The sequence below is a fragment of the Dendrobates tinctorius genome, unplaced genomic scaffold (assembly GCF_039654945.1).
Source record: "Dendrobates tinctorius isolate UK_male_01 unplaced genomic scaffold, ASM3965494v1 ptg000040l, whole genome shotgun sequence".
In the NCBI taxonomy this organism is placed as follows: domain Eukaryota; kingdom Metazoa; phylum Chordata; class Amphibia; order Anura; family Dendrobatidae; genus Dendrobates; species Dendrobates tinctorius.
In genome coordinates this window covers 20,792,221-20,806,303 of record NW_027361708.1, presented here as the reverse complement: position 1 = coordinate 20,806,303, position 14,083 = coordinate 20,792,221, and the positions used below count along the sequence as shown (strand labels likewise).

Here is a 14,083-nt window from a genome sequence, read left to right as displayed (position 1 = left end):
ATCTAGATTCCCTATCCGTATTTCTTTGGAGTGTGGGAGGAAACCAGAACCAAAGAGCTGCAAGGCTGCAGTGCTAACCACTGAGCCACCGTGCTTCCCAGTATGAAATATTTTCTCTGGGGCCTCCTTTACAATGATCTAAAATAAGAAAAAGAGTAATAATTGCCTACTTAATTTCCCAGAGAAGCATTACATGACCTCTAAGTCTCCTTACACTTGCATGTCAGGCATGTCACTCCCCACAAGGAGAAACGTTCCCCCTTAGATCCCCAGTAAGAGGCCTCTCCTCTACTGAGATCAGATCCCCTGCTTTGCACTTGTGGCAAGGCTCTTTTAAGTGTTGATACTGACTTTTAGAATTGTTGCACCCAATAGATGGTGCCAAGGGTCAAATCCTATTCCTTTTGAAGAGGCTAGTTGCACATTTTCTTTTCCAGAAGAGCTTTGCATGGCCTGTAAGTCTTTTTACACTGATACAGTGGGGAAAATAAGTATTTGATACATGGCCGATTTTACAAATGTTCCCACCTACAAAGAATGGAGAGGTCTGTGTTTTATGTCGTAGATACACTTCAACTGTGAGAGACAGAATCTTTTAAAAAAAAAAAAAAAAAACAAAAAAAAAAAAAGTGATTCAGTTTGATTTTTAAATAATTAACTTGCATTTTATTGCATGACATAAGTATTTCATACAATAGAAAAAAACTTAATATTTGATACTGAAACCTTTGTTTGCAGTTACAGAGGTCAGACATTTCTTATACTTCTTGAGCATTGGTCATTGGCTAACTTCAAATGTGCCTGGACATGTGCCGGCGTGGTCAGGGGGTTCCTTGCGTGCACAGCAGGATTTTAATCCATGACGGCGTGTCACTCTCCACAAGGAGAAACATTCCCCACTTAGATCTCCTTTGCACACACTGCAGCAGAGATTTTGGCCCACTCCTCCATACAGATCTTCTCCGGGATCTTTTTGATTTTGGGGCTTTCACTGGGCAACATTGAGTTTTATCTCCTTCTAAAGATTTTCTATTGGGTTCAGGTCTGCAGACTAGCAAGGTCACTCCAGGATTTTCCAATGCTTCTTACGGAGCCACTCCTTATTGCCTCTGACTGAGTGTTTTGGGTCAGTATCATGCTGGAAGACCCAGCCACAACACAACTAAGGGAAGGACGTTGTTGGCCAAAATCTCGCAATACATGACTCCAGCCATCCTCCCTTCAATACGGTTCAGTTCTCCTGTCCCCTTTGCATAAAAGCACCCCTAAAGTATGAGGTTTCCCCCATCATACTTCATGGTGGGGATGCTGTTCTCGAGATTGTACTCTACATTCTTCTTCCTCCAAACACGGTGAGTGGAATTAATACTAAAAAGTTCTATTTTGGTCTCATCTGACTATGTGACCCTCTCATGCTTCCTCTGGATCATCAGGATGGTCATTGGCTAACTTCAAATGTGCCGACATGATCAGGGGGGTTCCTTGCGTGCCCAGCAGGATTTTAATCCATGACAGCGTGTCCCTCTACACAAGGTGAAACATTCCTCACTTAGATCTCCTTTCCAATCACTTGCTACTCCTGTGTTCTGGGCTTTGTCTGTTACACTTTGTTACCCAGCACCATGTAACAACCACAACCATTGGCAGCAATAGGGAACTCAGTGAACGAACACCTGTCTACTACAGCTAGTGGTCATGTGTCTGTGTCCCAAGTTATAGCTCATGCAGATCCCTATCATAGCTCAGCCAGCAGTTGGCAAGATATGGACTCCCTGATATTGGTGACCTATTCCAATGAAAGGCCACAATACTTTGATACTGATAAACACATTTAGCATAGCAATATCAGAGATAATTTTTTTTAGCTTGAACAGATCCTTGAAAAATCATAAGGGAGGTATAGCTATCATCTCCATAAGCTGGGGAAAAAGAACTGCCTGACTCTCAAGGAAACGTTTGTATGGGTCTGAATGCAGTGCATCCAATGCTTGCTTCCCTTGATGGATGATTGCATTTATCCCGATGCTCATGGCATAATTGGCAGAGTGTGAAAAATCTGCATTTTAGATTGTTGATAGATCTGTAGTTGAGAGATGGGCAAACAGTGCTATGCAAAGCCTGCAAAATTTTTCATGTGCACGGTGGCCCTCCAGACCTCAGGATATCTCTGGACTGCAGGTGCCAAGGATATGGCCTGTTGTAGCCTATCTAGAGGCACATGACCATTTTGCAGTCTTTTTTGATTTTAATGCGATTTCCCCCCTGTTGTTAGCCTGTCTCCCTTCCCTTGTGGTGATGAATCCTTTTTGTTTCCTAATTACTGAGAAGTCACAGATGTGTGAAAAGTAGGCCACAGGTCGAAGGCTGCGTGCCCCTTACCCAGCGAAATTGGAAATGACAGGAATCCTTTTGCTCCACCACTAATTTGCCTGTGTGTTAAATAGCTCCAGAGCTCCAATTAAAAAGAAAAGTTCTTAGGTTTTGATGAACAGACAGATTGAGTTATTTATGGTGGAGGCAGCCACCAACCGTAATTGAGGCACATCCTTGAACAAATACAAATTATTCCATTCAGGAATAGCGCCAGGCTGACAGGGTCGTGCAGGTCAAGCTCACCGAAACAAGAGGCCAAATGAAAGCCAAAATTTGCTTTCCATTCATCTGAACACAAATCCCCTTTGTCTGCTTTAACTGTTTAGGTGTGCGAGATGTTCCACAAACTTTTTTGAAGTCTGGATGTAGAAATGTTGAAACTTTTCTTTTTTTTCGCTCCAGTAATGAAAATTAAAAATTGACGTATTTGTAAAGTATAATGTGCCTCATGTTTTTTTTTTTTTTTTGTAGCATGATTAAATTTTGCAGCTAAAACCTTTAAGTCATAGTTCTGTACTTGTATAGCAATGGGCGAGGTTCCCTATCTGCAGGCCGCACTTTAAACAGCAGGAAAAAATCCGCTGTAATTTGCAATAAAATGGTTTATCTGCATCTGAGGAATGAGTCCAGAGGGTGGTCCTAGAATTCAGAACCTCCCATTGGATTCACAGAGGTTATATTTTATTATATTTTAATAATTTATTTTTCATAAAGGAATATAAGTATTTAAGAAAGTCTGAGTAGTTACAACCCCTTTATGACATGTATTAATTACATTTTGCTGCTGATACACAGCTTTTATGAAATATTTTTAAAAAACTATATTAATCTGATGGTATCTGATGGTTTTTCCAGTTTAGGGACCAGCATATAGGGCACCATAATCCATGAATCCGATTATGAATTATTAGATCTTTGTGAAAATTAAGATAGAAATAGATTTATCTCCCTGAGTCGCTCATTTTTCTTTTTCATTCACAGGATCCGCTACCAAAGAAACACTTGAAGACATCGCACTTATCTCCTCTTCTCAGTCTTCTCTGATTTGATGAAATGCTGTCATTAGCGAACATCAAAATGACGGAGCGTGTGATGGCCGCTGTGCTCGGGTGTATTTTATTAGCAGTTCACAATCAAGGTGAGTTATCATGTCTTGTCACTTCCATAACACGCGGACATTATGGGCACTATAGTAGGTCTGTGGTCTTGAAGCCACATGTTGTTGTTATTATGATTTATTATTATAACATATCTAGTAAACTGCTGTGCATTATGTTATTCTACCACCATTCTTAATAGCCAATGTTAAAGGGATCCTGTTGGGTCCAGTCTGTCTGTTATAACATGTCTCGGGCTAAGAAACCTGCTCTAAACTACTGTTGAGGCGTGTAGTTTTTCACGATTGTTGCTGCTTGTTTGGTCAAACTCATGCATGGGAAGAACTATCTGATAACACCCACATGGGCTAAATGCAAATTAACTTATTAGGTGTCAAACTCATTCACTGCTAATACTGTATCTCCGCAACAGAGAGGAGCAATTAAAAAATACAAATGACATTTTACTAAGTTCTACAGCCATGGTTTACCAGGCTCAAATGGTATGGAATGTTCTCTTTAAATCCAGTTGAAGAAGCTAACTTGAGGTGCAGCTCCAGGGAGAAAATAAAGATTTATTCTCCCTGCATCTTCTCGTTTCCAGTGAGCTGTTAGTCACCACTCGCTATACTGTGAGTGCTGCTGTAATCACTCCCCTGTGTTCTGATCTGATTGACAGTCTGCTCTGTAGCATGAGTATGCATAGCAGGCTGTCTGTGTAAGGCCAGTTTCACACGTCAGTGTCTCCGGTATGTGTGGTGACAGTTTTCTCACGTACCGGAGACACTGACACACATAGACCCATTCAAATGATTGGGTCTATGTAAATGTCAGCGTGTTTTCACAGACCGTTTGTCCGTGTGCAAAACACGCTGACATGTCTTTTGGAGTGACAGCACGGATTACTCGGACCCATACAAGTCACTGGGTCCGTGTAAACATGTAGCGCACACGAATAGTGTCTGTGTGCATTTTAAAAGTCATAGGGTTAACATTGAAACAAATTGTTTCAACACACGGATGGTACACACGGATAGCACACGGACGCCACACGAATGTGACAAATTGACACACTGATATCTCTGGTACCGGTTTTCCCGGTACCGGAAAAATTAGGATGTGTGAAACCAGCCTAAGAGAGTGATTACATTATAATGAACACTGACTGTACGAAAGCGGCTGCAGGGAAATTAAAACTTTATATATGCAGGGCGTTATAGGTTCCCTTTAACTTTATCTTAAACATGTTTTTGTGTAATTGTACATGTCAGTGAGCCTCAGGCGCCCCGTGTCCCTATCACCAGTGTGTATCAGGAACACTCCACAAAATCCGACATTTTTTAGATAATCTTACCGAGTCACCAAACATCACCATTTTTCTCATGTCCGTCACTTAAGGTACTGTCACACTTAGTGATGCACCAGCGATCCCGACCAGCGATATGACGCGGTCAGGATCGCTGGGGCGTCACTAAGTGGTCGCTAGTGAGCTGCCACACAGGCAGATATCACCAGCGACATAGCAGGAGTCGGCGGTCGCTACTTACCTGTCAGACGAGGCTATCCTGACGCCCGCGCTCGTCGGCGCCACAGGAAGCCCCAACAGGAAGCTGACGACGAGAAACGGTCCAGGACGTTCTCGTGCAATCAGCGATAACCAGCGGGGGAGCGTTCGGAGGTAAGTATCAGACACAGCGATATCACTAGCAATATTGCTATAATGTCACAAAAACCAGTGACGTTATATCGATATTGCTAGCGATATCGCGTAGTGTGACAGGCCCTTTAGAGCCTTCCATTTTCTCCCTTTTCCTGCTTCCAACACATCTTCTTTTAGAACTGATCCCCGCCCCTTGACAACAGCTACTGTAATATAATAATCAGTGCAGTGGATTTAATGCTGTGTGTATGATCGCCGTGACTGCAAAACTACCTGTGAGGCATAATTTTTGAATCTTTAAAAAATTGTAGATTTTAGATGGACCTGTGCAGGAAACCTAAGTCGGCCTGTCCTCATAAATATTACGGCGGTCTGTCCTGAGAGAGGTCATCTTTGTCTTTACCCATCATGATCACCAAAAATACAATCAAGTGTTAGTTCCTCAACTCTTCACACACTGAAGGATCAGAAGCGTGGTATCTGCGTATGTGTTCAGTATACCTTTAGGCCATTTCATATGACTGTGTTACAGGGATAGGCCTGAGTGTATTACTGGCATGTATTTACCAGCACTAGATCTGGCCTACACTCGGGCTTAATATCCACAGTCCGACTGGATTTTGCATCCATCTTAGACGCACAGATGCAACTATTATGCACAAGATGTTTTCTGGGAATAAGATACTTTTGGATTATCTGCTTGAATTAGCCTAAAATAATAAGTTATTGCTCCCGGCTGCTTCCACCATGCTTCTTCGCAACTGGATCAGCCTTTATTTACAGGTTGCAGTGCAGGACTTCACCACTACTGCACATATCACCGCTGCAGCCAATCGCTGTGCTCCACAGCTCTGCCGATGTTGACTGCACAGCCGCTGAGACCAGTGTTGGACTTCTTCAGGTCACATGAAATTGTTACATCACCACTGCGTCTTGTAGGCATAATCTGTCATGTTTATATGCCATAAGTATGAGAGAGGATTACACCTTTTCTTCTGGTCTTGGTTGTCAAGCCTCCATTTCACTTGCCGCTGTAGGCATTTATTTCCGATTTCGTATTAAATTCCCTTGTGCCGTTCCCTGAAATTATTGTAGTTCATGACAGTTCAGTGCATCAGTCAATGGCATGTTATGTGAATTCCCATCATAAATTCTTTCCACATTAAATGAAGTGAAATATCTGAGTTTTCTTTGCCACAATTGACATACCCTATAAATCTGATGCTTGCAGCTTGCAAAATGAAATTTGTGATAAATTATGAGTTGAAAACAGAAAAACCATTGCATATTCTAGTAAGGAATCCTAAAAGTAGGGCTCATAGTTCTGGTTGCAGTGCTAAAATGACACGTCATGTAGTTGTATAGGTTTATGCCGTTTTCTTGGGACGCGTAGATGCCAAATGGTCTGGATCAAAGCTCTGTGCTGAGTAGTTGTTTTCAGGTAATCACTTGGTAGCATCTGCGGGTACTGAGGTATAGTTTTGCTAGATCTTGTTCATTCTCTGGAAGCGTGTTCACATCCGGCATTTGATGGCACAAAACCGGCAGATCATTGTAAGTGGGGTGACAGGTGTCCATAGCCACACCAAGCTAATTTGGGCTGACCGGGAAACGCCTTTTAAAGGGCATTTGTCATAAAATTACCTATTGAAATCATGCTTTTGTGTTGCAAATATTTCTTGAAAAAGGATCCCCCCCCCATATATTTCTAAATCTGTAACCTTGTAATCATGTTTAGACTCCTACTTCCTGTTCTTTCCATATTATCCGAGACAGGATTGCGACAGGTTGCAATACACAGCCGATTGTGTCCACCATTCACAAAAGGTGATGTCACAGCTGACCCTTCTCCACAGTGACCTTTGCACTTGCTAATTTGACTCTTCAATACTACAGATACCGTGGCATCCCACCACTGTGACTACGTACATGTGGTGTTTCTGGAAACAGCAGGACGTTAAAACACCACTTCAGCGGGTTTTTATCAGTACTGGAGTGGTGCCCCCAGTCTTCTACTCGCTCTCCTGCATCTTCACCTTTTTTCAGCACCTCTCTGTACCCTTTGTGCCACCTTGTGACAAAAACTTTTGACTGGTCGGAAGTCAGAAGTTGCGTCACAAGCTCTCAATACAAGTCTATAAGAGACAAACAAGGCTTTCGTAAACTTGGATTGAAAAATGACCTCCGGCTCGCTCCAGCAAGCACTGGAGCAGGTCACAAAGAGACAGACTGGGGCGGTGGTGATAAAAGATGAAGACGGCAGCAGGCAAGTTCTAATATCAGGGACCTTAGATGAGTAAAATAAAAAATACTGGAATGGTGCTTTAAAGTCTGAAAGGCCCCACTAGCCAGTGTGAAAATATCCAGGGTTGGTTTTTTTTCTATTTTTAAATCATATTGTGAGATGTATAAAAAAAAAAACAAAAAAAAAAACCCCCAAATCTTGCCAAATTATAACAAAATACATTTAGCACAAAAACCTTATATTAAACAATAGGTAATTTCCTGGTGACACATTCCCTTTTATGCTAGTTTATATCCGAATGTCTCCAAAATTCCAGTGAGCTCTGGCCATTCCAGCAATACTTTCAGGATGTCTTTGGTTTTCAGTCCTGTCGCTTTGCCAGTCATATGTTTTCAATGGCACTTGGTGAAGGGGTCCGGGAGTGTCTCATTTCAAGCTTATGCTAAGAAAATACAGTGTTCTTCCAATGGCGCCAAGCAAATCAGACCCAAAGGAAAGTTCAGTTTATCACCTTGACAAATATAAATGCGCACTTGTTCGCCTCTAAAATATGGTTTATTTTTTTAGTCTTGTACTTCACCTGTGACACACAAATAAAGTGATTAGCTTCATGCTCCTTTCTCCCCGACATTTGGAAGCCCTTGTAAAGTTGCACTCCTTAATTGCTGCTGCCTCCAAGATGTGTATTATGTTAGTAGAAACATGGCACAGTACAGAAAAACTTCTCAAAGCCGAGGTTTGTGCAAAATGTAACTGCACTCGTAGCACATGGTTTTAATTGGGTCATAGCTTTGCTTTATTGGAAATGGGTGATAATGGCTTAGTTTATTGTGAGAATTGACGCAGTCCAAACCAGGGCTGTGTAGTCGGAGCCCATTTTGGTGGAGTCGGAGTCATGGAAATTGAGGAGTCCGAGTCGGAGGTTTGGCTTACCGACTCCACAGCCCTGGCCCAAACTATAATGCAGCTAGCCAGGTTTCGTTAATAAGCCGTTAAGTCAGATGATTATAAGGCGGGTTCACACAAGTAGATCAGTGTCGATCTCAGATTGACTGCACCTACCATACCTTTGAGTATTAATTCCAGCAAGTACCCAACGAGTGAGCAATGATTTGCTTTCTATTTCAGTACCTGCAGCACATCTCGTGTAAACAGGTAATGTGCTTCCGAATGCTCTGCCTATTGGGACCAAACAGTCATATAAACCATTGTTCTGTCCCCATCATTATTAATTTTTCCTGTGTAAATATACCAAAAAACAAGCATTAAGCGACTTTAATGTAGTTTGAACAGCACTTGTAACTGGCCTGAAATCTGCCATTGTAAATGGGCCATAGTTTGTGTGCGGAAGGTGAGGAGAAAAAGCAGTAATATTGGGCGCTGCAGAGTCCGCAAAACAACAACCAGGTAGATATAGAAAGGATGGCTTTATTAATGCGTTTTGTAGTTCCTCCAACTCCTTGGTTTGGTACCTGTTGAGCGAGTTGGAACAACTCTGAAACATGTCAATAAAGCCTTGCTTTCTTATATCTTCCTGGTTACATAGTTCTCTGGAATCGACATTACCGCATTTTTTCCTCACCTTCCTCCTCGTGATTTGTGCCTGACCTCCATCAGGGCAGCGGGTGGAGCAGCAACCACGTCTCTTTACCTTACCTTCCAAGCTTCATGCAGTGTTGTGCTTACAATTTGCACAACCTAAGGCTGGGTTCACATTGCGTTAGGTGCCATCCGTTTAACGGATCCGTTACTATGCGGCACTAACGCAATGTAAGGGATCCGTTAACGCACCTGTTACCATCCATTATTGTAACGCATACTAAAACATGTCAGAATTGGCATGCGTTAGCGATGATCCGTTACTTAGTGACGCTCCTTCGAACACGGTCTACCGCATTTTCGGGTACGTTAGGTCTAACGCGAATGGACGCGTTCGCTGTGCATAGACCTCTATTACTAATGCATGCCAATGCAATACTACCACACGATCGCAGAAAAAAATAGAATTTGGCCATTATCTTTATCGCATTCGTTTAACAGATCCGTTAAACGATTGGTACTAACGTGATGTGAACCCAGCCTAACTGCAGCTCCACCGAGTCTTTATTCCTTCTCATCCACCCATTGTACGTATGGAGCGTCAATGCTTCTGTTTTTTTTCTTAATTTGCGTGGAGGTCTGATGCCTCTCCTTACAGATGTCAGTGGAGATGAGTGTTAGGCAATTAGAATTTCATTGCCTGCATTATTTTTGTGCTCTCCCTGGCGATGAGGTGCCACCATGGTCTGTCTGGCAGTGGTTTGCTCCATGAGTGTTCCTACGTATGAGCCGGTCGGCAGAAATACCTGTTGGACAAATTTTTCTACCTAAAGAGTATGGACATCGTAAAGGGATGCCATCATCAGAAAATGATCTATTTACATCAGGTTTTTGCGTTGACGACTTTTGTATTATTTTGGCAGTGTTTTTTCCCTATATCACAATCTGTAATAACGATTAGTAATCTTACCATTTTCACATTGGCCACGAGCGCTTATTTAGACTCTAACTTCCTATCGGTTCGGGGAACACATGTGCGTAGCCACAATGTAAAGAATCACTGACCCTATGTTATTTATATTGAAGCGTTTAATGAACAATGGAAAGGTCATTGTAAAGGGAGGCGCAGCAGGGTCAGCTGTGACATCTCCTAATCTGGTTGGTGGATCCAGCGTTAACAGCTGTGTGTGGTGTCCTTACTGCCAGTGGTGTAATCCTGCCTGCTGAAATTCATCCTGAAAATTAGCATTACCCATTGATTTTTGTCTGGAACCGTATGGCAGATTTTTTTGGGAAAAAAAAAGGCCATGTTCAGGATAATAGCGCCAACAGATTTAGAACAAAAGCTGTACTTTTATCCTAGAGACAGGTCCGTTTAAATAGTATGTGCACACAAGCTGTTTTTCGGGCATTTTCCGCACATGCATTGCTTTGGAAAAACGACTAGCTGTTATATTCAGCTTAACCGCTTCAGATTTCCAAAGCCGCCAAGCAGTGAAAAGAATTGACATGCTCATTCTTTTGGTGTTTTCTGCGCAGGAGAAGCGCTATACTTAGAATCATAGAATCGTAGAGTTGGAAGGGACCTCCTGGGCCATCTGGTCCAATCCCCTGCTCAAAGCAGGATTCACTAAATCATCCCAGTCACTGTTGGTGCCTTTGGGTTGATATGCGGTGCCTTTTGGCTTCCAAACACTGTGTGTATTATGATATCCAAAGAGTTTAATTTTGGTTTCATCTGACTAGACTATATTCTCCCAGCATTTCACAGGATTGTCTAAATGTCATTGTGCTCTTGAACATGCTTTTTGTTCAGCAGTGGAATCTCGTGTGGTTAGTGTGTGTACAGGCCATGGAGGTTGAATTCAGCACTTATAGTTTTCTTTGGAACAATTGTATGTGCTGATTCCAGGTCTTTCTGTAGCTCTCCACAGGGGGTGCTTTGCTCTTTGACAACTCTTCTGATAATTTGTTTCACTCTTCTGTCTGAAAGCTTGCAGGGAGCACCTGGTCATAGCTGGTTTATGGAGAAATCATGTTCTTTCCACTTTTGGATTATTGCCCCAACAGTGCTCAGTGAAGTCTTCAGTAGTTCAGAAATTCTTCTGTAACCCAGTGTCATCAATTTTTGCAACAATGAGGTTGCAAGGGTCTTGAGACACCCATAGAGGATGACCTGTTGAAGCGCAATGTAAGCGCTAAATCATCCCAGTCAGATGTCTGTCCAGCCTCTGTTTGAAGACTTCCATTGAAGGAGAACTCATCACTTCTCGTGGCAGCTTGTTCCACTCATTGATCACTCTAACTGTCAAAAAGTTTTTTCTAATATCTAATCTGTATCTCCTCCCATTCAGTTTCATTCCCATTGCTTCTAGTTTTTCCTTGTGCAAATGAGAATAAAGTTGATCCTTCTACAATGTGACAGCCCTTTAGATATTTGTAGACAGCTATTAAGTCTCCTCTCAGTCTTCTCTTTTGCAAACTAAACATTCCCAAATACTGCAACCTTTCCTCATAAGACAGGGTTTGCAAGACCGGTCACCATTCTGGTCGCTCTTTTCTGAACTTGTTCCAGTTTGTTGATGTCTTTTTTAAAATGTGGTGCCCAAAACTGGACACAATATTCCAGATGAGGTCTGACCAAAGAGGAGTAGAGGGAAATAATGACTTCACGTGATCTAGACTGTATGCTTCTGTTAATACATCCTAGAATTGCATTTGCCTTTTTTGCTGCTGCATCACACTGTTGACTCATATTCAGTCTGTGATCTATTAGTATACCCAAGTCTTTTTCACATGTGTTGTCACTTAGCCCTATTCCTCCCATTCTGTATATGCTTTTTTCATTTTTATTGCCCAGATGTAGTACTTTGCATTTCTCCCTGTTAAAAACCATTCTGTTAGTTGCTGCCCACTTCTCCAGTTTATTTATATCTTTTTGAATCTTCCCTCTCTCTTTAGTATTAGCTATCCCTCCTAGCTTTGTGTCATCAGCAAATTTAATCAGTTTACCCTCAATTCCTTCATCTAAATCGTTGATAAAGATGTTGAACAATACAGGGCCCAGGACAGAGCCCTGTGGTACCCCACTTGAGACATTCTTCCAACTGGATGTGCAGCCATTTACGACCACTCTTTGGGTCCGATCACTAAGCCAGTTATGAATCCACCTAACCGTTGCCTTGTCCATTCCATACTTATTGAAGAAATGACTAAGGATTGTATGAGAGACTTTGTCAAATGCTTTGCTGAAGTCAAGTCAATGCGAAGGCTCAAAACATGCTCCAGGATGTCTTTTGGAGCATTTAGCCATCATCAATTTTACTTAAAAAAGTTAATGGAATGAAAGAACAAACTTCTACTACTCCAAATGTCGCCAGTGGCCAAAACCTTTGGATTAATGCTCAGGAAACCACTGAAACAATGACACAAATGACGCTTCAATACAGAAAAACACCAGTTACCAAAAGAGGCATCTGATTGAAAAACTTGCCAGGTTTGCCAGAGTTTGAGACTGTGTTCATACCCTATAAGGAAGCCATAATCAGAAAATGACCTATTTTAATCAGATTTTTGTTACATGTATTTTTTTTTACATATTGTCTGTTTTTTTACCCATATCATGATCTTTATTTAACCAACAAAATTTGAAATCTTGCAATTTTCACGCTGGCTACATTGCCCGTTTATGCCTCATTGCCTCATCATTACCCTTTTTTATGGTTTTTGCCAAGGAGACGTTGCTCATAGGATTCTCTGGGGGTTTCTTTTTAGGCTTAAGACCCTCAAAAACAGGACAAATGAAAACTGCTCATTTCTCCATATGGTGAATTAGAGAAAAACTGGCCACTTTTGACTGGGTGACAGGTCCTCTTTAAAAGGAATAAAAACGACCGCATGGGCCATGCACATACAGTGAACAAGTCGGTAAGACATTGTTCACACTACCAATGAGACTGAAACACAGAGAAACACAGTACAACAAATGTGAAAAAATACTCTGCTGTAAAAAAAAAAAAAAAATTCCAACAATGAATAGCAAGTTCTAGTAAAAAGATGATAAAACAGGGTATTTAGTTGATACGTTTCTTTGCCAAAAATGTACGCTAAGCCCCTCCACCAACGCCAAGGTATACACATCAGAGCAGTCCTATCCAATGTATTTAAAACCTGACCATGTGAACAGTACCTCCTATATGAGCAGGGTTCAGAGAGGCAATGTCTGATGTGGGCATGCTGTGTGAGACGGCTTTATATGTGCATGACCCACATGGGAGGGGTAGAAACCTCCCAAATACTTACAAAAGCAAGAAACCAATGGAATCTGTGTTCCACTCTCTTGGTGGTGTGAACACTGTCTTACTGACTTGTTCACTGTATGTGCATGGCCCATGCGTTCGTTTTTATTCCATTGGTTTCTTGCTTTTTATTCATATGTGCTAATGAGGTGCTCCGTGCACCCTTGGTGTTTCCGACCAACAGTTTCCCAGCTGCTTGTTATACATGTATCTTCCACGATTGACAGCACTGGCTCCTGTACATGTATAACAAGTCAGTGAGAAGGGGTATGGAGCTGCTTGGCCACGCCAGGGGGGCATTAAGCACCTCATGAGCATATTTGAATAATAAAGGATTTTGGGCAAACCCCACAATGGATAAAGGTACTTTATGTATCAGAGCTATGACCCCCTTCTATAGTAGCTATTAACTAGTCTATTCAAAAATAATTAGACTATTTAGACACGACTAGTTAGACGTGTAACAAAAAATGGGTACTAGAGTAGACACACTAACCGTAGTCACATAACCATAAAATACATTACAAATTTGAAAATGTACGTTTATAGTAATGTGCTTTTTTATTATACAGGGTGGTCCAAAAGTAGATGGACAGTATGTGCAATAGGGTTATGAAGGGATTGGCCGAAGAGGCCCACTTGATTGGCCGGCACGTTCACCAGACTTGACTCCAATGGACTTTTTCTTTTGGGGAGTACTCAAGGACAAAGTTTATAGTCGAAAACCAAAGAGACTTGTGCAAAAATGTTTGTGGAAGCATAAGAGGCAGACTTCAGAGCTGTGCAAATTGTGACGGAAAACTGTGTGAGCACCTGCACTGATAAAACGTAAGGGCCATTGTATTATCATTTAGAATAAAATTTAATTGTC

The 14,083-nt window shown here is 41.8% G+C and overlaps 1 protein-coding gene across 6 annotated transcripts in view; it reads left to right on the top strand.

Annotated features, from left to right (window-relative positions):
- The window catches only part of BMPR1A (bone morphogenetic protein receptor type 1A), a 151,799-nt gene that overhangs the window by 97,206 nt on the left and 40,510 nt on the right, over positions 1-14,083 (top strand). For 5 of the 6 annotated variants that reach the window (XM_073574865.1, XM_073574866.1, XM_073574861.1 and 2 more), the window contains one exon: positions 3,355-3,511. In XM_073574865.1, the coding sequence (XP_073430966.1) occupies positions 3,427-3,511 (85 nt within the window). In that variant the 5' untranslated portion in view covers positions 3,355-3,426. Of the gene's footprint in view, positions 1-3,354; positions 3,512-13,784; positions 14,041-14,083 lie in introns of all 6 variants that reach the window. The other variant, XM_073574867.1, reaches the window with a different exon arrangement.